The 24468-nt window shown below is 38.8% G+C and overlaps 1 protein-coding gene across 1 annotated transcript in view; it reads right to left on the bottom strand.

The window, feature by feature from the left end:
* Window positions 1-24468, bottom strand: part of NKAIN3 (sodium/potassium transporting ATPase interacting 3) — a 412976-nt gene that overhangs the window by 91134 nt on the left and 297374 nt on the right. The window contains exon 4 of the mRNA XM_068396231.1: window positions 6359-6556. Within this exon, the coding sequence (XP_068252332.1) occupies window positions 6359-6556 (198 nt within the window). The remainder of the gene's footprint in view (window positions 1-6358; window positions 6557-24468) is intronic.

Below are 24468 nucleotides of genomic sequence, written 5' to 3'. Positions count from 1 at the left end.
CCATTTTAATGTCTGTTGTGCTAAATATGATTGTTAATTAAATTCTATTTTTCTCTGATAAAAAAAGCATTTAAGTCTACCAAATGTCATAATTCATTTTCTTATTAAATAATCGAAATTTGGCAGATTCTTTGAAGACAGCAGGGCAGAAATAATTCACAAAGTGAGGCAATTGTAGGTGTCAGTATGAGGCACTGACTGGTGACAGATATCCAGAAATAATGTAATCAGATCACATTGTTTTTCATTTCCTTATGGTAGTGATGCTGTATGTTCTGGGGAGAAGAATACACATACAGGACATCAGAGAACTGTGAGGAAAAAGCAAGAGGAATTATTTCCTCAAAAAAAAAGGAAGTAATGATCTTTATGATGAGGTGTTTGTCTTATTATTAATTGTCATAATAATAATAATGAAAATTCAAAATACTTAAAATCATCCTACCTGGTTAACTAAAACAGGGGAACCTGCAAATATAAGGATGACAAGTCTAAGAACACAAATGATCAGATTTTTAGAAGTGTTCAGCATAAATTTACATTCATAATTATGAATCTTTTGGACAGGTAAGTACTATTTTTACAGAAAATGAGGTAAGCACTAGAGATATAATTATTTTTTTTTTTAGCATAACATACCTCATGAAGTTCAACAAGAAGAAGTGAAAAGTCCTGCACCTGGGGAAGAACAGCCCCATGCACTGAAATATGCTGGGAGCCACCCAGCTGGAAAGCAGCTCTGCAGAAAAAGACCTGGGCGTCCTCGTGGACACCAGGTTGAACACAAGTCAGCAATGTGCCCTTGCTGCAAAGAAGGCAAATGATATGCTGGGCTACATTAGGCAAAGCAATGCCAGCAGGTGGAGGGAGGTGATCCTGCCCCTCTGCTCAGTGCTGGTGAGGCCACACCTGGAGTGCTGTGTCCAGCTCTGGGCTCCCCAGTACAAGAGAGACATATTGACTGAAGAACAACAACTTCAATTTCAAACTCTTCAATGGTTTTGGCCCCAATGGTCTCTACAGCACCAGAGAACGAGTTTCAGACTAAAACCATGGTAAGCAGCTCCACTACTTTTGCTAGCATCTTCAAGGTGTTTTCAGCTTTGTTTTCTGTCTGCACATTAAGAGGGCACACGTCCAAGAATGAAAGAACATTCAGAAGCAGAAATCCTTATCCAAAGTCTCAGCTCCACGTCCCATTTTTCATCTGGGGAGAAGGTGGCAGAACAACAGACACAAGACAGATGTACGTGCCTTAATGCAGGGCTGGAGGTGCTCACGCATTCCCTCATCAGGATGGTAGAAGAGCTTAACAGGAAAGAATGCCCCTGAATGGAAACCCAACACCATCTCTATAAACGTCATAAATCTCACTGTAATCACTAGATGTCACGTGAAAACACACCTTTCTCTACCATGCCAAAAAGGTAGGAGATAAGTTTCTCTGGCAGAGATTTAAAAAGTAAAATGTTCTTCTACATCCCTCTAGGTAAACAGACCATCTAACTACTTCCTGCCAGCTCCTGCCTCGGTCCACTCTGAGCAACAAACTGTGGCTAGACATTTGCCCACTACGGCTGCATCAATAGGAGGGAATTCCCGCATGCCTGGGAGCGTCCCTGGCACTGGCACACCATCACCCATGGTCATGCTACACGGTCATGAGGTTGGCCTGGTCCAGCCACCAATCTCCCCAAACAGTTCCCAGGCATAGTTTTGGTCAGAACAGTCCAGGGATTTTTCCCACTGAATGGCTTGAACACACCAGCCTGTTTTGGAGGCTGAGACCATCAGCAGAGATGTGAGCTGTTCTGAGCCAGCTGGCCTCAGTACCCAGTTCCCTTGGCATGCTTAATTTATGTGTATAGATGTAGTCTGTGCATCTTGCAGGAGAATCGTTCAGACTCATAGCGACCACAGTATCCAACTCCCAGTTTGGCTGCCAGGTGTGCTTTTTCTTACACTTGTGATATTACAACTTCATTATATTCTGTAGAAAGTAATATATTTTTCTGGCTAAGTTTTGTGCTTGGTAGTGTTACTGGTTGATAAGTTATTGCCCATTAATTAGTGCCTGACTTCACCTTAGGCAGGTATGTTCATTGCTTTTAACTCTGCTATGGAAAAGATTCAATACTCTTAATCTCTCTATATCACATCTTTGCCTGGCTTTACACTGCAGTGAAAACCAGGTGACTCTCCAGGAGTGTTTTTTCTGTGAGTGTTCCTCATCTGTAGGTCCAGCAGTCACCCAGAGGTTATACTAATTGTCACTTATGAGAGGCAACGGATGGACCTCTGCTACGTAAGCCAGTTCTTTTCTTCAGAACATCCTGCATTCAGTCAGCATCAACATGCCAAACAGCTTGAATGTTTTGCATGTTTTTAGGTTTAGGGTTTTTTCTTTCTTTGTTTTTCCCCCTCTCCTTCAGAGATCTAGATTTTAGGCATGGCTGTTCCATACAGTGAAGAGGAATATGATGAGACCCACATGGAAAGTTAACCTCACCTTGTGCAATGCAGTGTTGTGAGAAGGTAGTAGCTCCCGTCCCCAGAAGCAGTCAGGTTGTGTCAGCTTGTTGCTCTGACAAAATTAATTCACTGCGGTTTCCAGCACTGATGAATTTATATGGCTGCTAATTCCAGGGCTAGCTTGGTGAACACTAGCTTGGGGGGGTCTCTGCTTCACAGTGTAGCTGTGGACAAGCTTACTATGATATTAGGCTCAGGGTCTAATAAATATTCTTTGCGCTTGGAGAAATTTTTAAATCTCAGGCTATTAACACCACTGTCTACCTGGCACTTAACATTCTCAGAGTGCATTATCTATTTTCAAGTTACAAAAAAGACTGTAGGAAGGTCCTTTCTCAAAGTTGCGAAGCTGTCACCATTTTGACTGTAATATCCATTTGTTCTCCAAAAATTCAGGTTTCAGTAAAGATGATCTGCCTTGCATTTTAAAATTAAAGGTGTTGTGCGGAAGGATTTATTCATCAAAATAATATGCACTGTGCCCTACACATCAAATATAGTAGATTTTAAACACACAATTTAAATATATTTCTTCTTTACCACTAATTGCACTCTCATATTTCTCTTGATTTTCTCCCAATTTGAAGAAATGCTTAACACCTTCAACTCCCAGTCATTTCAACAGCCACCCAGAATCAGGATGAGACACAAACTTACTGTTTCACCAATAAAAGATACTTTTTTTTAGAAACAACTATAAAGCAAATACAAAAAGAGCCTTACTGTGTTAGAATTAAATAAATAACTGACAAGCCTGTTCTCTGAAGCAAGGTCTAACGTAATCACAGCTGCAGCATTCTGTGCATATAAAAATTTTTATACCAGTTAAAAAAAAAAGATTTCAATAAAAAGTCACCTTTCAAAAATGAAGAACTGCTGCTAGTGAGTTACATATCTCGACAGGTATCCAATATTTACCCCTGGAGGGATTTCTTCTTACAGAGGCTCTAACTCCCTACCAAATGGAAGTGCTCACCGTCCCAGTCGTTTGGACAAGGGTTAGCATGATAAAATGATTTGTTATGCCAATAAAGTTTTTGTTGGACTGTAAAATGGTTTGTTATGCTACTATTGCTACATAAAAATGTTATGAAAATTAAGTAGGTTGTAAGGTCCAAAAAGGAATAGGCTACTTTTAGGACTAGCTACTAGGAAAAGAAAAAAAAAGAAGTATCTTCTGATCTACAATTCTTCAGTACTGTAAAAATACAACCCAAATGACCTTTTAACTAACAACTGAAATTGGTACCCCAATTAGGAAAGCAGTTATGCGTCCATAATGAATGGGAACTTCCTCGGGTCAACAGGACTCAGAAAACGGGAGGAAACTGCAACAAGCCTGATAATCTAGGTGGTGACTTCTGTCCTGTGTGACAGTAAATTAAACAAGCCTAAATTACAATACAGAATGAAAAGTGAAGTACAGACTCATGGTATGCTAATCATAACGCATCACAGATGGGATAGCAAGATAATAAGACTGGAGGAAAACCTTGTTTTGTGTATGGGATTTTAATTTTAACATTGTGTATATCAGTCCAAAGCAGTATCTGAAACTGGCAACTATTTAATTCACAGTCAAGCCTTGTAAGTTCCTGGCACATTCTGAACTTGCAATGAATTATATCCAGTATTTATTTATGATTGTTTCAGGCAATTAGTCACTCCACAAGAAAGGGAAAGCCTGTTACATCTTATGCTTTATAATTATGATATAACTTTTATACTTTTCCATTTTCATATTTCTTTTAGTTTCTATATATTAAATGTTTTTATTCTATTATTCTAATGTTAATATTTGTGTTCCTGTCATTTGGTAAATTTTGACCAGAACTGTACTGCACTGGTAAGTGCAGAAGAAAACAGTTCCTGATTTCAACAACCAGCTGTATTTCCACTGAACTCTAAATTTGTTTCTAATCACAAAAATTCTAGAAAAATTTCACACACAATACATTTTTTCTTATAGAAGTGAGGAAGTATTGGAATTATTTATGGTTTTCGCCTTTTAAACCAACCACACTTCAGTTTCCCTTGTACAGGCTCACTGAAGCAGACTGAACGACACTGCATTGCGAGGGGAATTTACTGCAATGAAGAGCTCATGGGAGAAGCAACCTGCTTTGAGTATCAGGCCCCCACAAGAGTGAGGAAGGTGCTTTCAGTTAAGCTTTGCAGATGTAGTGTGCAAAATTCTTCTACAAGGCCTGCTTTCACAGGAATATCATAATGGATGTTGACATACACAGGGCTGTGTATGAATTTTGTCTTCACTGCAAAAGATCCTGACCCAATGTCTTTGCTGCCTGACTGAACGACAGTCAGAAGGTCGCTTCTGTAGGTGCTTGTGATGTCACTGGTCCCTGAGAAGCTGATAGGCTAGGAGCAGACACATGGCTTGTGTAGGTGCATGTGATGTCACTGGTGCGCTAACCAAGAGCACTAATTCAGATCTGGATTGTCAGGCAGAAGTTCATTAATCACTCCTCTAAGATGCAAGTTTATTAAATTTTGTTTAAAAGCAGCAGCAAGGAAAAACTACTTGGCATCTTACAAAAGGCATTTAGTAACGCAGAGAAATTATCTTGAACTTTTAGACTACTTCATTCTAGACAGCTGGACGGGATGATAGATGTAACCACATACACTGATTTTTTTCCTTTCAAAAGAGAAATGTCCTTATCTCGAAAAAATGTAAAAATTAAAATTGGAAAATAATTTTTAACTAATGAGTGAGATTTATACTACAGATCCCTTTTACTTTGCTAGTGGCAGTATTCACTGGTCAGTTAGTAAAACAGCTTGAAGTACTGAATAGACCAGGAATATCCAGCCTTTCTGGCTGCTCAGAGTAAGTAGCTCACCTGACTAGTAGGTGTGGGCTACAGACTGCATCTCTTCTCCCACTGTCTGACAAGCACTGGTGGCCATGGTTAGGACCACTAGCCACAAGCATTTATGTTCTCAGAATAGGTCCGGATGTCTGAGGTATATCAGACCTCCGTGCACCCACTCCAGGTGGGCTGGTTGCTACGTACTACACACAGCTATGCAGAGAAAGAGGTACCGCTTCTAGGTGATCACGCGCAGTTCATGCCAAACAGTCTTTTAATCACCAGCAGAAACAGCCATCAGACTGAGGAAACACTGTGGCCAAGACTGAGCAGTTGCTCCCAAAGTAACCCATCCAGCCCCAGCGCTTCCCTGCACTGCAAACTTTTTATAATGTCTTCTTGTACTTGCAGTTTTTGACTGGTGTTGCAACTACAAAACGTGGGTCACGAAGGCAGAGTATTTCAATAACGCCAGATCCCAGGAAAGAACAGATAACATGGTTAAATATAAATGAGTACTTTAATTCCTAATACTTCCCAGACCTTTTTCAAGTGTTACATCCATATTTCCCTTCGGGAAGAAACTTAGCCAAGTATCATGTAAAATATATTTACATTCAGGGCTGAATAAATACCCTCATTTTTGTGAACTTCAGAAAGGTTTAGGCAAATTAATTTTGGACAAGTCTGCTCTCCTTTGCTGTACATGTTGCAATGAATGAGAGCCAAGAACTCAAGTTAATTTTTACCTGTCCCAGCAAAGGCCAGAATGGGGACTATGCCTGTACAGAGCTTTATGGGATACATAAAGAGAAGAGCAGTGCATCTTTTAATAACATGAATATAATTCTCTAACTCAAAATACAATTACAAATCAGTGCTGCTATCCATCAACTACTACAGCCTCCTTTCAGGACAGAGAGACCCAACAGTAGCAGGCTGCATGCAAAAGGACCACCAGAATCTGAGTACAAAGAGAAAAGGGAACTTACGGAGAGGAGTATTTGGATAGCGCTGTGAATGACCTCTAGGTACTGGAAATCAATTATGCAGCCTGTCACGGAGACATAGGAGTAATCGTCTAGGATGCCAGGAGCAGAAGGACGCACCACCCTTCGTATGCAGCCAGGCCCGTGTTCCCGCCACCAAGAGCGGTGCATTGAGATGTTGAAAGTCATGAGATCGGTTTCCTAGGAGACAGGGAGGGAAAATGGGTGAAAACCTCTAACTTTGTGTTATTTGAGGTAAAGCAAGGGAAATAAAAGATGCTTTCAATTATTATAAGGAAAAGGAGATAAATAACTTGCCTTCCTGCTCATCCCAGTAATTTTAACATGAAAGTAGGCCATTAAAGGGGACAGAGGAAATTGCAAACATTCATTGTTTATTTTTTAATTGTGCATAGGAGCTTCTGTCTGGCAGAAGAACCGTCATACCAGGTACTGTACAAAACACGGCGCGTATCCTACATCTCACAGACTTACAGCCTGAAAAGCAATTTCGTTGTTACTTGATTGGGATGTCACTTAAGAATTATTTTTTTTAACAGGCAACAGAGACAGTTTTACCCCATGGTACTGGAGACAACCTAAAACAAACTTCCACCATATTTATTTAAAGTAATAACTATAAATTATAACTATTATTTTAAGTAGGATCACAGTCGGAAAGACTGTTTCAGCTGCCAAAGACTCAAATGAAAGCTTGTCTCCAGCCAACCACCCTGCTCTCTTTCCTCCCCTCTGCCCCCTGTCCAGATTACCATCATCTCAGTTTAGCTAAGAAACCTGCTTCCATGAACTGATCTGGGTTTAAAATACACGCAAAAACTTCTCTTCACTCAAATGATCTTCAGCCTCAACCACAGCTTGTTCGACCAGGTCTTAAACCTACAGTAACACGTACTGGCTGCATTGCAGCCCACACAGTACATGTAATATCTGTGCATTTTAGTTAACATAATCCCATGTCTACTTGGAGCAGTGAAAGTGGCAAACATATTAACACACCGAAGACGTTCTAACAGCTTATCTACGAAGTACAATCAGGAAAATTAATCTGAATTAACAACAGATTTAAGTCTTTAGGTCATGCTCAAGTCAAATACACTGAAGTTGAATGGATGCCATTTAAATGCCAAAAAATAACCTCCTCATTGGAGATAAATGTGGGATTAGTTATACTGATACTTCAATTAATTAATTCTGATTTAAGTTTCCATGTTTCCCCATCTCAACTCCAAGGCAGCTGCAAAAAATTTGTGCAAAATTGTCAGTTGTATGCCCACAAAATACCCCCCTTTCCATACACGCCAGTTTGTCAGCACTGCCGTGATGCTGATTCGTCCTTTGCATCCCACTCTGAAAATCTGTCCCGTCAGTCTGTCTGCAGCCATTTATTTTCACCCTGACCAAAGTGACATTCGGTGTAGATTCCACTTGCGGGAGTTCTCGTGTTTTCCTCTGTTAACTGCCTTTAGTCTGGCCACACCTGAAAATTAACAGGTGAATTGCATCCTGCCAGTCTCTGTTACTGCTAGTTAGCAGCAAGAAATCTGCCATTGTGATTTGCTGCTTTGCTCTCCATAACTTTTTACCTTCAAAAATGCAGACTTGCTGGAGCATTAGTTGCAGTTGATGAGGCATTTGTGTTTTGACTTTGCATGTCATTCCTTGATACTACTTTTAGAAAATTTTCAGCTGCAATATGAAAATGACTTGTGAAATCAGAAGCTGACAGACAATTCAGTTTAATGAAAATATAATTATAAATATATAGTCATAGGAAATAGCTGAGGCTTTCTCCGTACAACAATGCCAGAGATTGCACACTGCTATCAAAGGCTTTTAACAATTGTCATCTGTAAGAAATTACATTTGTCAAGCAACACAGACATATTCACTCTATTTCAGTAACTCTGTTGAGTAGGAATACGGATTGGCCATGTGGGTTAGCGTGCATCAAATATTGCGAGGTAACACTTTGTTATCACAACAGTGGCAATAAATTGTGATGTCCATGCCATTGGTGTCAGAACATTCTTCGCTCTCAGTTTTTTTTCCTCTTTTTTTCTTTTTGTCTTTAGGCTTTTATTATTATGCCATGTTTCAGTGTTTGTGCTTGGTGAGTTCATGGCCAATAGGAAAGAAAAACGGTAAATTTGCATACGGAAACAGCTTCATAAATGTTGCCAACACATTTAAAATGTAAGAATTTGTCACGTGATCAGTACAAACCCTCTTATAAATAAAATCTTTCAGTTCTGGAACACTGTTACATTTGGTTCTTGGAGTGATTAAAAAAAAATTGCTTGACTTGATGGTCATGTTTTGAGATGCTTAACTAGATGGTCATGTCCATATTGCAAGGCTGCTGGTGATGCAGTGAGAGAAGGAAACAGCAATATTATAGTTAAAATTCTTTGATTAAAACCAAAAGAGATGTCATCACAGCACTCGCTGCTTTTTTAAAAAAATATTATTCAGAAATTATGGATAAAGGTTGGGAGAAGAGCTTTTCATAATTGCTTTTCACTATGTGTATTATGTCTGGAGTCCTCAAAGCAGGTAAAAGCAGATAATGATGGCCAAGCAAAGATCAGTTTTAGAAATGCAAACAAAACCACCTGATGCATTAGCTTGACCTCTAAAATACCGCTTCACAAAATGGCAGCCCTAAGCTGTTTGAGCTGATAAATGTTAAACTGCCAATCAATAAAAGAAAGCCTGACAAAAATCAATTCCTTTTTTTCTAGTGGCTGAAGCACACTCCTCTCTAACTTCTTGGAGATTCTTAATCCATAAGGTGAGTCGAACCTGCCATGCGTTAAAAAAAAACCCCGTATCTTTACCATCATTTACAGAAGTTTAGAAAATTAAAAAAATCTTTGCCTGGGTATACAGGTTTTAAATATCAGTGAAATTCTGAGAGTGTTTCAGTATTTGTGAACTCAGTGCTTGGAAACCCTGTGCATGGTGGCAAATTTGCTGCCCAAGTGGCTTATTCTCAGTTGTATGTTTAAGTTTTTCAACAGATCATGTAAAGTTTTCCAATGTCACAAGCAATCATTAAGCAAATGTGTATAAAATGCTCGGTCTTCAGCAGGTGATGTAATGTAAACTGTTTATTTCTTATAGGAGAATGCTGCTGCTTCGTAGCAAGAGACTCAGTTTCAGGTTCTGTACAAGAGACATCAAGTAGTCTCTTTGGAATTCACTTAACAATTGAAATTTCAATCATGAAAATTGCTGTCTTCTGAGCTTCAAACTTGTAACATATATCTTGATATTAATTCCATACATCAGCAGGCGAACTATACTTCCTCAGCTGGTAACCTCTCAGATGCCATAAATGAAGAGTGGGCAGAACACAGATAATAGGACTTCCAGGAATATCGTGTGGAATTACGTGACAGTTTGCTCCTGAGCGTAGGATCAGCCCAATAATCACACTTCTACTAATGTAGAGTCCCAGTTACCTGTCTACGGCTTTCTAAGCTTTCAAACCATGTATAGGATTTGTGCTGGTTGTCAGCCCAAGGATTAATTTTGATCATTATTGGAAATCATTGCTATAGCAGGTACTTTTAGGTGAGATGTAATCCCTTTAAGTCCCAATAATACTGTTCGCTAAGTGCTTGGAGATAATGTTTAATTTCATTGTATAATCTGCTTAAATTCTACATTTGGTTTCAAGTGGACATTTTCTATTGAGCAGGGCTTTGAGAAACTTGATCTAGTGAAAGATATCCCTGCTGATGGCAGGGAGGTTGGTCTAGATGGTCTTTGAATGTCCCTTCTGACCCAAATCATTGTGTGATTTTATGATTCTATTTTTACATAGTGAAATCTAGATAAATTTTAACAGATAATAGCATAACCTGCTTTATTTTAAAACTAAAGAGCAATAATAAGGATGATGTTCCTTTCCTTTGTGTATACTTTAGGTACAGTGCCTATAACAACAACACAAAAAATTAATGAGAAGTTAAGACCAACTAAAATAACCAGATGTAAAGAAAAAAAAGGCACTAAACCTCCAGAAAAAAACCCAACACACCAAGATTGCGTTGTATAACAAACAAATATTATGCTGTAACATGATGATCACACATTGCAGAAATATTTTTTTCACTCTATGCTTCTAGTTTATGACATGCTATTTTATATTTCTTTCATTCCTTGTTAGTATCTGAAAAATATACTCCTAGGAAAACTGTAAGAAAGACAGCATGTTGAGTGGGATGAAGGAGAAGCACTTTTTCCTCCACAAGACAGCAGTCAACACTTGAAATTTCACAGAAAGGTGCAAGAGCACAAAGGCCTGGCAAAGCATAATGTTAAAGATCTTGACTTCACTGTTGCTTCTGTGGTACCTAGCTCTTCCTAACACTTTTTATTTTATTGATACGTACTAGAATGCTTATTATAAATGAACATTAGTTAGGCTGAGGCAATAAACGTTCCTGTCCCATTTCTTAAGAGTAACAAGGATTCTCTAGTTCTGACTTGCTACCCAGTTCCTGTTTTTACCAGGGAGGAGAAAAGATTTTCAATCAAACACCTGGTCAATAGGTAATAAAAGATACTATGCATAACACTAGGAAAAAACCCAGTACATTTCCTTGTAATTTCCTACACCCAATTAAGCTTGTAGTCAAGATGCAGTGGTGTTGGCATGGATAAGGGACATGTACATTCCTTAGTAACTAATTTCAAGGAGACATTAATCCTCATTAGATATAAATGATGTGTTCCAGCATTAACAATACCTGCTCTAATTGTAGAAGTACTTTGAAGCATGAGCATCAGCTATTAGCCAAAGACTCCCATTGGCAGCATAACCTTGTTTTTTCCACCCTGTTATTTCCTGAAACCACAGGTTCTGATCACAGCTTGCTGTGCATGTGACCAGTTATGCTCCATCTCCCTTCACTACTGCTGAACAGGTTGGTTTGAAGGCCTGGGAAGAAAATACTGAAGAAGTCCATTGGCAAATAGGGAAATTTCTGTTACTAGCTCCCACAGTGCTTGACTAGGATGATAATTTTTGAATATTGACTATTGATTCAATTTTTTTTCTGTTTACATTTAACGCTTGATTCAGTGTTACACAGATGGTTTTTACCTGCCCCATGAGCTAGATATCGAAGGTAGCTCACTCAATAATTGTGACAATCCTGCTAACATGATGGAACAACGAACCACGCTGCTTCCAGGCGAGCTCTCTAGGTTGAGGTGGCTGCTGAAAATATAATACAGTCAATATCTCATCCTCATCCTGAGCACTCTGGTGAAGAGACTACATGAAGAGCATTCTTAAATTGAAGCACATGAGTTGACCCTCTTGGGACTATTCAGCTGTCTGAACTGGCAAATTTATCTCTTTGTGGTAGCAAACCCAATGCACACTAAACCAGAGGAACCATGTGATATACCTAAATTAATTACCACTAAAAGCAAAAATTCACAGTATCAAGTTCTTTAGACATAGCCCATGAGGTAACCCCAGCATCATGGGCTGAGAGTGGTTAAGAGAGGTAAACAGGCAGAGTCACTTTTGGGTGGTGAGGTTAGAGGTTCATGGTTCCCACTCACTGAGATTAGAGGTTCACAGATTGAGAAAATCCTGTGACCATGACATCAGACCATGACTACAGGAAAGGATTTCCATATCAAACATAACTACTGTTAGAAAGTTACACTGATTTAATATTTTTTTTTTCAATCAATCCACCCTACAACACTTTTTACCCATTTGGCTACAGGCCACTCCCCACCCCTACACCTCCCAAAAAAAAGATGTATGAATTAGGGAGTACTGTCTTTTCCTTTTACTACTTTTACTCCTCGGGCTACAGAGAGTGTTGTCAGATTTTATTTTATTTTTTTAAAGTGAACAAAAGAGCTTTTGGAAATTTATTTCAAAAACTGGCAGATGATCTACCTAAATGCTAAAAAAAGTTCCTCTGTGTTGTTTAATTTGCCACATGCTCAGGGACCTGTATCCTGCCTTGCAAAACAGGCAATTTTAATATTAGATTTACCAAACTTACTAGCAAAGTGGAATGGTTTTAGAAAGCCAGAAGGAAAGAAGTCAACAAGAGAAGCATACTGCTGTCTTCATGCAGTGTTAGTATTAGTCACAAGAACAAGTTATAAGAACCAGCAAGGGGCTGTTTTCTGAAAATTGTTGCCCCTAAAGATGAGCTCTGATCTTTGGCAATATTCAGATCCGTGCTCAAATCCCAGCTCCATGGTTTATGCCTTTTCCTTGGTCTACCTCCCTTTTGTGGCAGTCTCTCTGTCTGCGAAATAGCCCAGAGAGGTAACACAGTATGGCAGTCTGAAAATTGCTCTCACCTGTTTACACAGATTGGTGTGTCCCTCACTTAAGCCAGATCTGATTTTGACTGAAATGAAGAATCAAGACAAGATCGAAACACAACTGTAATAGTGAAGAACTGGAAACAGCATTGGCAGGCCATATATAGCCACCAGCACAAATGCTGTAGGAAAGCTTCCCAGGGCAGAGAGCCAGGATAGGTAAAAGAAGGCTTGAAAAAGTCTTTGTATTAAAAAAAAAGTGAAAAAGTTCCAATTATGGGTCATAAAAAAATTCTGTCCAAAAGGTCCATAAAACTATGAACATTTGAAAAGGGGTTTATAATGTAAAGCAATTTTGAGTCTGAGTAATAACATTTTAACCTATCATTTTTATTTTAATTTTTGCTGTTGTTTTTAAACAAAATTGCTGAGATCCCTATGGATTTATGCACGTATACATTTGAAATATCACAAAATTAAAATTTGTCACCAACCCACCTTCCCTCAAAGATAAACTGCCTCAAACGGCTATAGAAAGCTCTTCCCACATTATTTTGTAATATTTTATTTACTGACACCCAAAGCAGAAAGGGTCAGACTCATGTGCCTGAGCACCTCACCACTGTATACAGCCTCCAAGCATTCCACATACACTGGTTAAGGAAACACATACCTATTGAGAAGACTCTTGCAATGTTGATGGGGACTGGATTTCTACACGTAAAATAGACAGGTCTGGCCTGGCTTGATCATGCTAAAACTGTTCGTTCTTCTGTAGTTTTCTGTCTTTCGTATGACGAATGCTCTAACGTGACAAACCCTGCAAAACTGACTTTTTCTTGGGGTGGCAGTTCTAACGTTACAAGGAAATGTATGCCAATTTGTGATTCTGTGATTCTGTATGTGTTTAAGAAAAGACTGGACATGGCACTTAGTGCCACGGTCTAGTTGACATGGTGGTGTCAGGGCAATGGTTGGATTCGATGATCCCAGAGGTCTCTTCCAACCTGATTGATTCTGTGATTCTGTGAATAGGAGACACAGTTTGTGCGAAAAGCCCACACAATCTCGTATGAGGAACAGATGCAATGTAGCCTCTAGCCAAAACAGGATTTAACTTCGTTATTATCCAAACAACTGTATTTTGTGCACAGTGGTTGTGAACAAAGACAAAGCATGGGGATAAAGGCGTGATTAAGAATACAATGTTGCAATAACAGTATGGTTAATTTCAATAATTTCCTTCATTTCTGGTGGGTTCTGTGCTCTGTCTCTCTGTCCCAACTATAAGAATACCATAACATCTCTTGCTATACAAGGAGATAAATGCTATGCTAGAGATAAATGCACGAGAGAGCAAGTCCTAAATTTAAGGTTCTGTACCAGATTCCAATGACATTAAAAACCACCATAAAAAGACTTCTGAACACTCACTTGAATGTTAAAATTTCTGACAAGAAAAATAACTCCCTCTTTTGAGAATAACCAGAATGTTCCTACCTGCATCCAGGAACACTTTTAAAGATTAATAGGCCAGTTTATGCAACTGCTGTTGTGTTCTCTGCTTTGCTTGCTCAAAGCAATGCAATTGCTCATGATATTGCCAACTCTTGTTGTTTTATGGCAAGTCTGGTTATGTTCAGCATTTTTTGTTAAAGCCTTCATTCCCAGGGACATGAGATTACAAGAAGTAGTTTGGCTTGTTATAGGAAAGTGAGCTGAAGAGTAAAAGCTTCAAAAATCATGAGCCCTACTGCTAGGCACTTCCAGCCTGTGCTATAACTTGCATTATTTGCTGCTTTTCTTAAAGCTGAGCTCCTGGAATCTAGATGGGAAGCATCTGCATCACCAGTTCAGATCATGGCTATCCAGGGCACCACGTGCCATAGTCTCCATCTCAGGTGATCATGGATCTTTCAGGGTATAGGAAAGGATCATCTGTTTTTTAACTGTGATCAAAGGGAATGACTTAAGTGCACCCTAAAAGCTTAGAAGTCAGAGGTCATAAAGAATACCCAATTTTACTGATATTGAAATCAAACCTCATGATTTATTAGAACTCCCGTCAGGAGATCCTATTTTTTATTTTAGAGTGTGTGCAAAGGGAACCAGAAAGCTGTGCTAATTCACTGCATCTTTTGAGTGAACTCCTCTACAGCTCATTGAATAAAACTATCTGCCACTAGCAGATTGCCAAGAAGTGAGTATCCGTACCACTGAAGCTCTCCTGAAGCCTTCCAAATACAGAATGAGACATGAAACAATAAGCAGCATAAGTGTATTGAACTGCTAGGGGTCTATTTTCTTATTATTTTTATTTCAGTGAAGCACAGGATGCTCCCAGAAACATGTACTTCCTCATGACACTTTTGTTTCTGTATTTCTTGTCTGTGATATGAGGTCATCATATTTTTGCCAGTCCCTCAAATTCTGTCTTGCTGTCAGACAATGACCTTGACTTTAGTAGAGCAATCCTTTAATCACAGGCCTCGCTTGCATTCTGCCAGAGCAATGACAGTCTCCAAAATGAATTTCATGATACACATTTTAAAAAAAGCAAAGACAGTCCCTATAGAAACTTTAAGTTCAGATGATGAAATTTGAAATCCTGCCTTTCCTAGCAGAGGAACTGAAACACTGACGACAACAGAAAAGAGAACCTGCTGTAGCAGAGCTCAGTTAATATAATTTATTTAATTACTCATTTCAGATTGACTATAGGCATTAGTCCACATTTTACGTTCCGTAAAATATTTTATGTATTTATGTAAATATATAAATATATGCATACTTTGTATTTTATTTATGGACCCACAGTATGCATATATTTATATATTTACATGAATATATAAAATAAGTATACATATATTTATATTTATCTGTACAAATTAATGACTAAACAGTGCTTTCCTGAGAACAACTGTCAACTGTGGTCAAAGAAGGCAGCCTTAACAATCACCTTCTTCAGCAAGGCACTGCACCCTGGCCTTAATCAGATTAATTTAATTTGCAGCTTAATCTACCTCCAAACCTCAATAACTCTCACAGACATTCACACAAAAGAGCTTTCTTTTGTCCTCTCCAGTCTTTTTCGGATTTTCAGGAGACTATTTCAGGAACAAGGACCCCTTTTTCCCTGACATACTCTCTCTATAGCAGGTCTACACTTGTCATAATCAAACTTCTGAAGTTCTTTGATGAGATTAATCAGAAGTATCTGATGGTGTTCAGTAATTTTTGGATAATTTAATGTTTGTCATGACAAAGGAAATCAGTGAGGTGTTAAGTCTACTTACATTTTTTTCATTCTGATAAATTTCTCACAAAAGTTCCTTTAATCAATATGGTTGAATATGTTCCCCAGAAATGTATTTTTAATTCAAGAGAGAACTATAAAAGGCTCTGTTAAGAACTTCAAGTCTAGGTGGATTACTTAACGGTCCTGTTAACAGATGTTACAGAAATCTGGTCACTTAATAAAGCCACTGAGAAGCCTAATGATCCGTTCACTCTTTAATATCAGACTTGTCTGTAATCCCTCATCATGTAATTTTTAATATATATTGCTCTAATAAATAAGAACAAAATGAGACCACTGCAAAGATATGAGAGCATATTGATGTTTGAAATGATAGTTTAATTTCACTGTCAAATTTGAAATAATATTAACAGACAAAGGGAATAACAATAATCAACTTTTAGATAGGCTGATAGAGTTGTGAACGACAGCAGGACACAACTGTAAACGGACAAGTAATATTAACATCAGTCTACATACATACTGAATGTAGAAAATCAAGACTACTACGTGAAGAGTTTTGTCAAATATAATAGAAAAACAATTTTCAGTTTGCCTGAGAAAAAGAAAGAAAAACACTGCCAATATGAGACCTTTTTCTGCAAGCTGATGAGTATCTGCAAAATGCAATACACTTTGGAGATCATTAATCTTTACAATAAATAATAGTAATTACTACTGTAACTAGCACTTTCACTTTTTAAGTGTTTCTATTTTTAAAACTGGTTTTAAAAGCAGTGATATGAGGATGTCAGTGTGACTCCAGAAGGCAGCTGAAAGTCTGAGAAGTCTACAAAGGTACAGAGCTGATTTGACAAGCACGCATGCATGTTTTTTAATTTCAACAAGCATCCCATTGACATGAGGGATCTACATAATATTTGCTGGATTAGGGCCAGCAAGAAAGTCAAGATGAAAGATAGGAGAGGAAAAGGATGATAAAGGTAAGAACACAGGAGTAAATTCTTGCTAACCTTATTGTACATACCTTGGTGATCATGCAGAATTTCTCTTCAGTATAGTATGTCCTATACAGAGTTGTGTAGCACAATGATGCATAGAGGAAGGTGTCCTTGAAGAAACATGTGGCATATTTTGCTGTAAAACTCTAGTTTCTGTGAAAACAGTCCACAGGTAACTGTAGTGGATGTTCGTTAGTGTTATTCTCAGGTGCAACTGCTGCTGTTTTAAGAATATGTTTTTAAAGGTGAATTTCCCTTTCAGCCTTTGGGAGAGGAAGACAAGCATGAAGAGAGTAGATGTTTACATTTAGCTTATTCCTCGCTTGTAGACAGCTAATGTCTGTATGCTAAATAGCAAAGATATAGACAAATTCAGTGCTAAGCATGTCTGGGGGAAGATGGTAGACAGGATAAAGCAGTGAAATTTTGAGATGTGTAGACATTAAGTAGGATGGGAGAAAGTTTCCTGCCTCTTATTGCTCCCTGGCCCTTGCAGACTTCCCCACTGCAGCTCTTTCAGTAATTGTCTCTTCTCTGAGATGGCAGGATAGCTACAGCTGGGTAGTTCTAAAGGCACATCGACATGCACACCTAGAAAATAGTTACACCTTCACTACCCTCCACTGAACTTTGCTTTCCTGTTTGGAATCAAAATAGATTTTGCCAACTTGATACTTTCTTTTTTTTAAAAATACAATTACTCATGCAAACACAAGGAGGGCATTAAGTCATACCTGTAATCAGGTATGTCTTTGCCCAGCATGAAGAACACTGTGGGGAGGGAGCACTTAGTTTTACAAGTCAGAAAACAAGGTAACCATCTGCAGACATCTGAACTTGACAAACCTTTTAAAAAATGAAGTTGTTATTTCTGAATTTGTCTCTTGCCAACAGGAAAAGTGAATATTACACAGTAAAGACTTATGACCCAAACACAGAAAATTTAAACATCCTAATGGAAAAAAACCCAATCCAAACAAAACTCCCTGAATGTTCACTTTCTGTTTCATTTTAAATGAATTGGGAAGGAAGCAATTTTTCAGCAGAAAACACACTTCCACAGTAAAAGTACTAAAAACCAGTAATAAAAAGACCGTATGTCTCAAGGTTTATCTCTGAACAAAGAATATGGCCTAGTTAGAAACTCATGAAAAGGATGATTTCTAAGGAGAGATCTGATCTAATTTCACAGCTTTAAATATCATCTAGAATACATTACTATATAATTCTGCTACTGGTCTGTTTCTTATGGAAATATAGAAATATTACAATTATTTCACATGATTTTGTAAAGGTATTATCTCAAATGGATCCAAAATTTGAAATAAAGAATTAAACATTCAAGTTGTCACCTTTAAAATGCCCCTTCACATGATTCTACTGAACTGTCTGACCTGAAGTTAGGAGTCTAGTTACAGGTTCTTTTAAAAAACCTTAATGATAAAAGCCACCTGGTTTTCAAAAGATTCCAAAAACTTTACAATTAAATTGTTATATTTTATTAAATTCAGCTTCTACTTGGGAGAAAAAAATTAGAAGTTCTAATTATTTTTACTGGTATAGTTCAGAAAGAACAAGTCTTGTACAACCATGCTAACTCTACTGCAGTGTATTTTAGAGTGGTAAAATCTGTGGGCTGCAGCTCAGATCTGTAAGTTCACAGCTGCTGCTCACTTTCCAGCAAATTCTCTCTGTTGGAGGTATTGTGGGCTTCTGAGTGCTGGAAGCCATGAAACATGGTATTTGTAGAAAAGAAATCCTAATCCTTTAATCAATCATACTGCTCCAGTTTCTTTTCAGAAACAGCAGAGTGGATTGGATGCTCTGTCGGCGTAGCGTGAAATTTGACACAGGAACAGGCTGCCCAGAAGTTGTGGATGCCCCATCATTGGCAATGTTCACGGTCAGGTTGGACAGGGCTTTGAGCAACCTGATCTAGTGAAAGATGTCCCTGCCCATGGCAGGGGGGTTGCACTAGATGATCTTTAAAGGTCCTTTCCAACCCCAAGGATTGGCTGGATGCCAAGTGCCCACCAAAGCTGCTCTATCACTCCCCTCCTCAGCTGGACAGGGCAGAGAAAATATAATGAAAGGCTCGTTCATCGAGATAAGGACAGGGAGATCACTCAGCAATTACCGTCATGGGCCAAACAGACTCAACTTGGGGAAATTAGTTTAATTTTATTACCAATCAAATCAGAGTAGGATAATGAGAAATAAACCCAAATCTTAAAACACCTTCCCCGCACCCCTCCCTTCTTCCTGGGCTCAACTTCACTCCCGAATTCTCCACCTCCTCCCCTCGAGCAGTGCAGAGGGACGGGGAACGGAGGTTGCGGTCAGTTCATCACACATCGTCTCTGCTGTTCCTTCCTCCTCAGGGGAGGACTCCTCACACTCTTCCCCTAATCCAGTGTGGGATCCCTCCCATGGGAGATAGTCCTCCATGAACTTCTTCAACGTGAGTCCTTCCCATGGGCTGCAGTTCTTCACAAACTGCTCCAGCGAAGGTCATTTCCACGGGGTGCAGTCCTTCAGGAACTGACTGCTCCAGCATGGGCTTCCCACAGGATCACAGCCTCCTTCATTGCATCCGCCTGCTCCAGCGTGGGGTCCTCCATGGGCTGCAGGTGGATATCTCCTCCACCGTGGACCTCCATGGGCTGCAGGTGGACAGCCTGCCTCACCATGGTCTTCACCACAGGCTGCAGGGGAACCTCTGCTCTGGCACCTGAAGCACCTCCTCCCCCTCCTCTTCACTGACCTTGGTGTCTGCAGAGCTGTTTCTCTCACATAATTCTCACTCCTCTCTCTGGCTGCAATTGCTATTTCCGCAGCAGCTTTTTTCCCCCTTCTTAAATATGTCATCACAGAGGCGCTACCACCATTGCTGATGGGCTCAGCCTTGGCCAGCAGTGGGTCCATCTTGGAGCCGGCTGGCATTGGCTCTGTTGGACATAGGGGAAGCTTCTAGCAGCTTCTCACAGAAGCCCCCCTACCCCCCAAAACCTTGCCACACAAACCCAATACCCTATGAAATAATTCCACTCATTGAGGCTCCAATAAACACAGTTTATGTAAGTGTATATGGCACAGCTACCTCTCCTGTTTGGATATCAGAATGAGCAACTGCTGAAGTCACTGTGAGTCAGTAATATCTTCTAAGACCACCATTAAATTCCTAAGTCAAAAGTGAGATTTCATAGTCATTCAGATTAACTACTTTTAAAATGTAGATGACTATTCTTAATTCAACTTTAAAAAACATGTGATGAGAGACTGACGAAAGTAGGAAACAATGTCTCAATGTCATAAACAGATTATGGTGTTAACATGTTTACACATGTTAAGTAATTTTAAGTACTGGCTGGCAGAAAGGAAACAACTGAACTGCAAGGCTCTGTCAGGGAATGACACCCCCTTACATCTCAAAATGAGCTTTCTTGGAATGTACTTCCAGAATAGAGCACGTTCAGGTGATACTGTATAATGAGAGGAATGAAATATCGGTACAAATGAAGGCAACTCCTAATGCTAGCATTATCATTCGTGGAGGTATAATATTCTTTTTCTTCCTGTATGAGTACATTTCTGCTTTAAAATTCTCTTTCCTATGTTTTGGGGGAAATATCTTTGTTCTTCAAAGATTGTGTTAGCCTTATTTGTCAGGCAAAGTCAGTAATGCTGTGATAGAATAAAAAAGTTATCGTGATTACCTTAACAAGGTTATACAGATGGACTTGTCAGCAAGGGGATGTTTCAATAGCTATGATTAGCTTAACTGACTACTTCTGTGGAAGGTGCACTTTCTTAGAAGTGGGGAGACCACCTCCACTATATGCTTCAGACTCAATGCAAGTACAATACCTCCCACAACTTCCTTAATTTCAATGTATGTATCTCAGAAAGGCCAAGAAAGAATGAGAAAAGAAAAAAAGTCAGCCTTCTACAGAACACCTAATTTCTAAGAAAGCAAACAATTTGTTTTCCCTGAAATAAAAATCATAAAAACCTAACAAACTTTACACATGGATCATGTCTGTACTTCTTTAGAGTCCTCTTACTAAACGAAAAAAGAGAAAACAGCTCTAAACAAAGGAGGTTTGCTTCTGCAAATGCACTTGAAATGCTGGCACAGACGATTCTTTGAACAAGCTTTAATCTCTAAGAACTTTACTCATGTAGGTTGTGCTAACTCATGAATGAAAAGCAAAAAAATAACCCAAATCCAGACAAAACAAAAAAATCCCTATTAACACAGCATAAGTAAATCATACAGATTGCCACAGCCAAAGCCTGGTCACAGAGTGGTACTATTTCAGCTAAATTGCTATAATTAAATTGGCATGACTTCCACCACCATAGAAACAATTATAATGTTATAAAGGCATTTTAACAGTCTTTCTTATTGTGCTACAGTATGGAGAATAAACCATAATGGTATAAGGAAGCTTCGTAATATAAAGCATAATAATGACCATGGTGGTGACTATACCATTTCAATAATTTAATTAAAACTAAAATTTCACCCCTAGCTCTTGTAGTAGTATTGCTGTTTAGCCCAAGCCTTTACTTCCTGTAAAAAGATCTATCAAGGAGTAAATTACCCTGCAAATGTCATATAAAGGGCCCTAACAAAATTACAAGTGGTCATTCACCGCAGGTGTGACTCGAAGTCCACTAAAGAATTTTTTTGCATATGATCCCTACAGACACTTTTAAGGAAATTAGAAAGCCTGTTTAATCTGTACCTAACAGCTTCACCAATATGCATGGATGAAGTACTGCTTTGGGTGGCAATTTACTAAATTCTCATAGTGCTGTACCAACTTTCTGTAAATCCTAAACAAATGACCGCAGCTCATGTACAGAGCAACCTTGACAGCAAACATACATGGTGCAGATTGGCCGACCTGCTGCATGTCTCAGATCAACTGTGCATTTGCAGTACATTCCTAGTGAGAACTGTTGGACCTATTGGACTTGAATGGCCAATACTCACAGGTGTGTAGTAAATCAGGTATGCTTTTTAGTCTGATCCTATCTGGTTTTAGTTTGGTTTTCTAATGAAAGCAAGTTCATAGCATCTTGGTGTGTACATGTGTCTGTCTCTCAGGCCCTTTGGGGCATTTTAACGTATCTGCAAATGAGGAAAGGTCTCAAGTATATTAACTTTCCTAAAGATTTCATTAAAATAAGAAACCAGGAAGAGGAGAAGGACCCTAGGGAAAGTTTGCCTTTTTCTGATGTCAGAGAAACCATAAGGGAGATTGATGTGAAAGCACAAATGTAAAATGAGGCATCATTATTTCTACTGCTCATACAACTATTTATATCGCATATTTACTAGGGTTTCAACAATGTTATGATTGAATGTTGTCAAGCAATGAAATTACTACATTTTTGGGAGAATGGCCACCAGAAATTGTGAACTGTTTCAAAGTATCAAAATATATTAGGTACCTTTTAAAAGAAAAAAGGAAAAAAAAAGCTTGTCCCACTGTAACTGATCTTTTCCTGCCCACTGCATTCAGGCAGGACATGCAGGGGTGCTGGACTTAAAAGAAGATCCTGTAAGAGGAATCTAAGTTGAAACAAAACAGACAGCTTGCATGAGGCAACAGGTTTAAAATCCTAGAAACTGCTACATGAGAGGAAATCCGCCTCGCTGGCCGGCCTGGGTTGTTGCAATAAGAACAAGCAGCAGAAGAGTGTGTCGTCATCGAGTTTTCTGGGCAGAGAAGGATGTTTGAAGACTGGGCTGAGGAAGGCTCCCCAAAAGAGTGAAAGAAGGTGTCTTGAAAAGAGACAAGGGAGCTTCTCAAGAAATCAAGTCTCAGCTCTTTTGTATGTATTCGCAGCCAAGGGGGATTGGTAGTTCTTATTTCTCTTTTTGATACTTAAAGACATGTGGGAAAAGCAACAGAAGTCCAACCTAAGGTTTAGGAGGAAACACAGTAAAAAAAGAGGAAAGGCTGTAAACAAACAACCAGATATAAACTGGTGATCTAAGGAGGAGAGAATGGGAAACCAGGAAACTCACTCCAAAACCTGTAAACAATGGCTGCTATCCTAAAGAGTATATGACTTAAATTTAAGATAAGAAAACTAAAAAAATTCATAGTAGGAAAAAAAAAAAAGAAGTTGCAGGCAGGGGAGGTATAAGGCAAAGTCTTTAAAAAGTCTGAAAAATACTGCATCAAATTTCTGGTCTGTCATGACCAGGAGGAACTGCTGAGTGAGAAAAGAGAGAAAGCATATAAGAAAATGAAAGTGCTCAGGATTGTTCTTGTTGAGCTCTACATAACAGCAAACACCCTCCCCTCCTTAATATGCAGCAGGGAAGTCAACAGAAGACAGTTCCAGGTTTAACTCTTAGAAGCATTTTGTGATGCTCATGTTCAGTACAATTTCTTTCAATTCCTCACCATTACTTCTACTTAAAGCCACATGTATTATCCTAAAGAAACCATCTGGGTCTTGTGTGTCATTATATTTTTTTAGATTTATGTCTTGTTCTAGCTGTTACTTCAGCAGATATGAATCATTTATTCTTTATTGCCCTATTTTCATAATACAGTCCATTTTGTGTACTTTGATCTGCACATAAAACAGCTGCAAAATTACATGAATCACATCTGGTGAAATGCTGGTCTACTGTAACCAACATATGTTTCCCTGTTGATTCAACTGAAGCTAAAGTTTCACTCCAGCTGCATTACCTTGCTTCTGTCTCTGCTTAAATTTCCACATCCTATGTTGAAAATTGCCCTTGTCTTTCAGACCCTACTCATCCCCAACTCTGCCACCATGCTATATTGCTATTACTATAACAGTTATCTTTGGTCCTTTAAATTTTGCCAAAGACTAGAATGTTTTTTCTGTGCATTTTTAATGCCTGAAGAAGTAAACATGAATAAAGGAGAGCAACTATGATCTACTGCAACTCACAATATTTTAAAAATGTTGTTCTGTAAACAAATCAGAGAATTTATTTTCTACCATGGTACAATATGTAAACAAAATATACAGTCATGGGAATTACTGCTCCAGAACATGACATGAGGCTGTGGCAGTCTGGAATGGTAACCCCTTTTATAATATATGCATACTCATCTGCAACACTTGGCTCTTTTTAAAAGTTATGAATAGTTACGAGCCCTTCCATATTACATAAACAACAAAGGAAGAGAAACCATAACTCAAACCCAATGCTGTGCTACAGGGGGGAAAAAAAATTTGTCTCTCTGGAATATTTCCTTTCTTTCCCCCCCTAGCTTAGATTCTCTCCCAGAGAAAATGGGCAATAAAATGCATTGATGCACCTGCACTGAAGCGAATGCAGAGAAGAACATTTAGCTTGCTAAAGAATTTGGCCTCGGGAATGTGGTAGTCAGGGAAGAACAGAAATTAGACATTGGATTTTAGCTTGGAAAAGCTAATAGTAAGAGAATAAAAAACACCAACAGTTCCAAATATTGACAGCATCACTTGGGTAATTAGAGCTTCTGCAACAG

The sequence above is a fragment of the Nyctibius grandis genome, chromosome 3 (assembly GCF_013368605.1).
Source record: "Nyctibius grandis isolate bNycGra1 chromosome 3, bNycGra1.pri, whole genome shotgun sequence".
Taxonomy (NCBI): Eukaryota; Metazoa; Chordata; class Aves; order Nyctibiiformes; family Nyctibiidae; genus Nyctibius; species Nyctibius grandis.
Note: the sequence above shows the minus strand (reverse complement) of the source record. Positions and strands in the feature narration are given on the sequence as shown.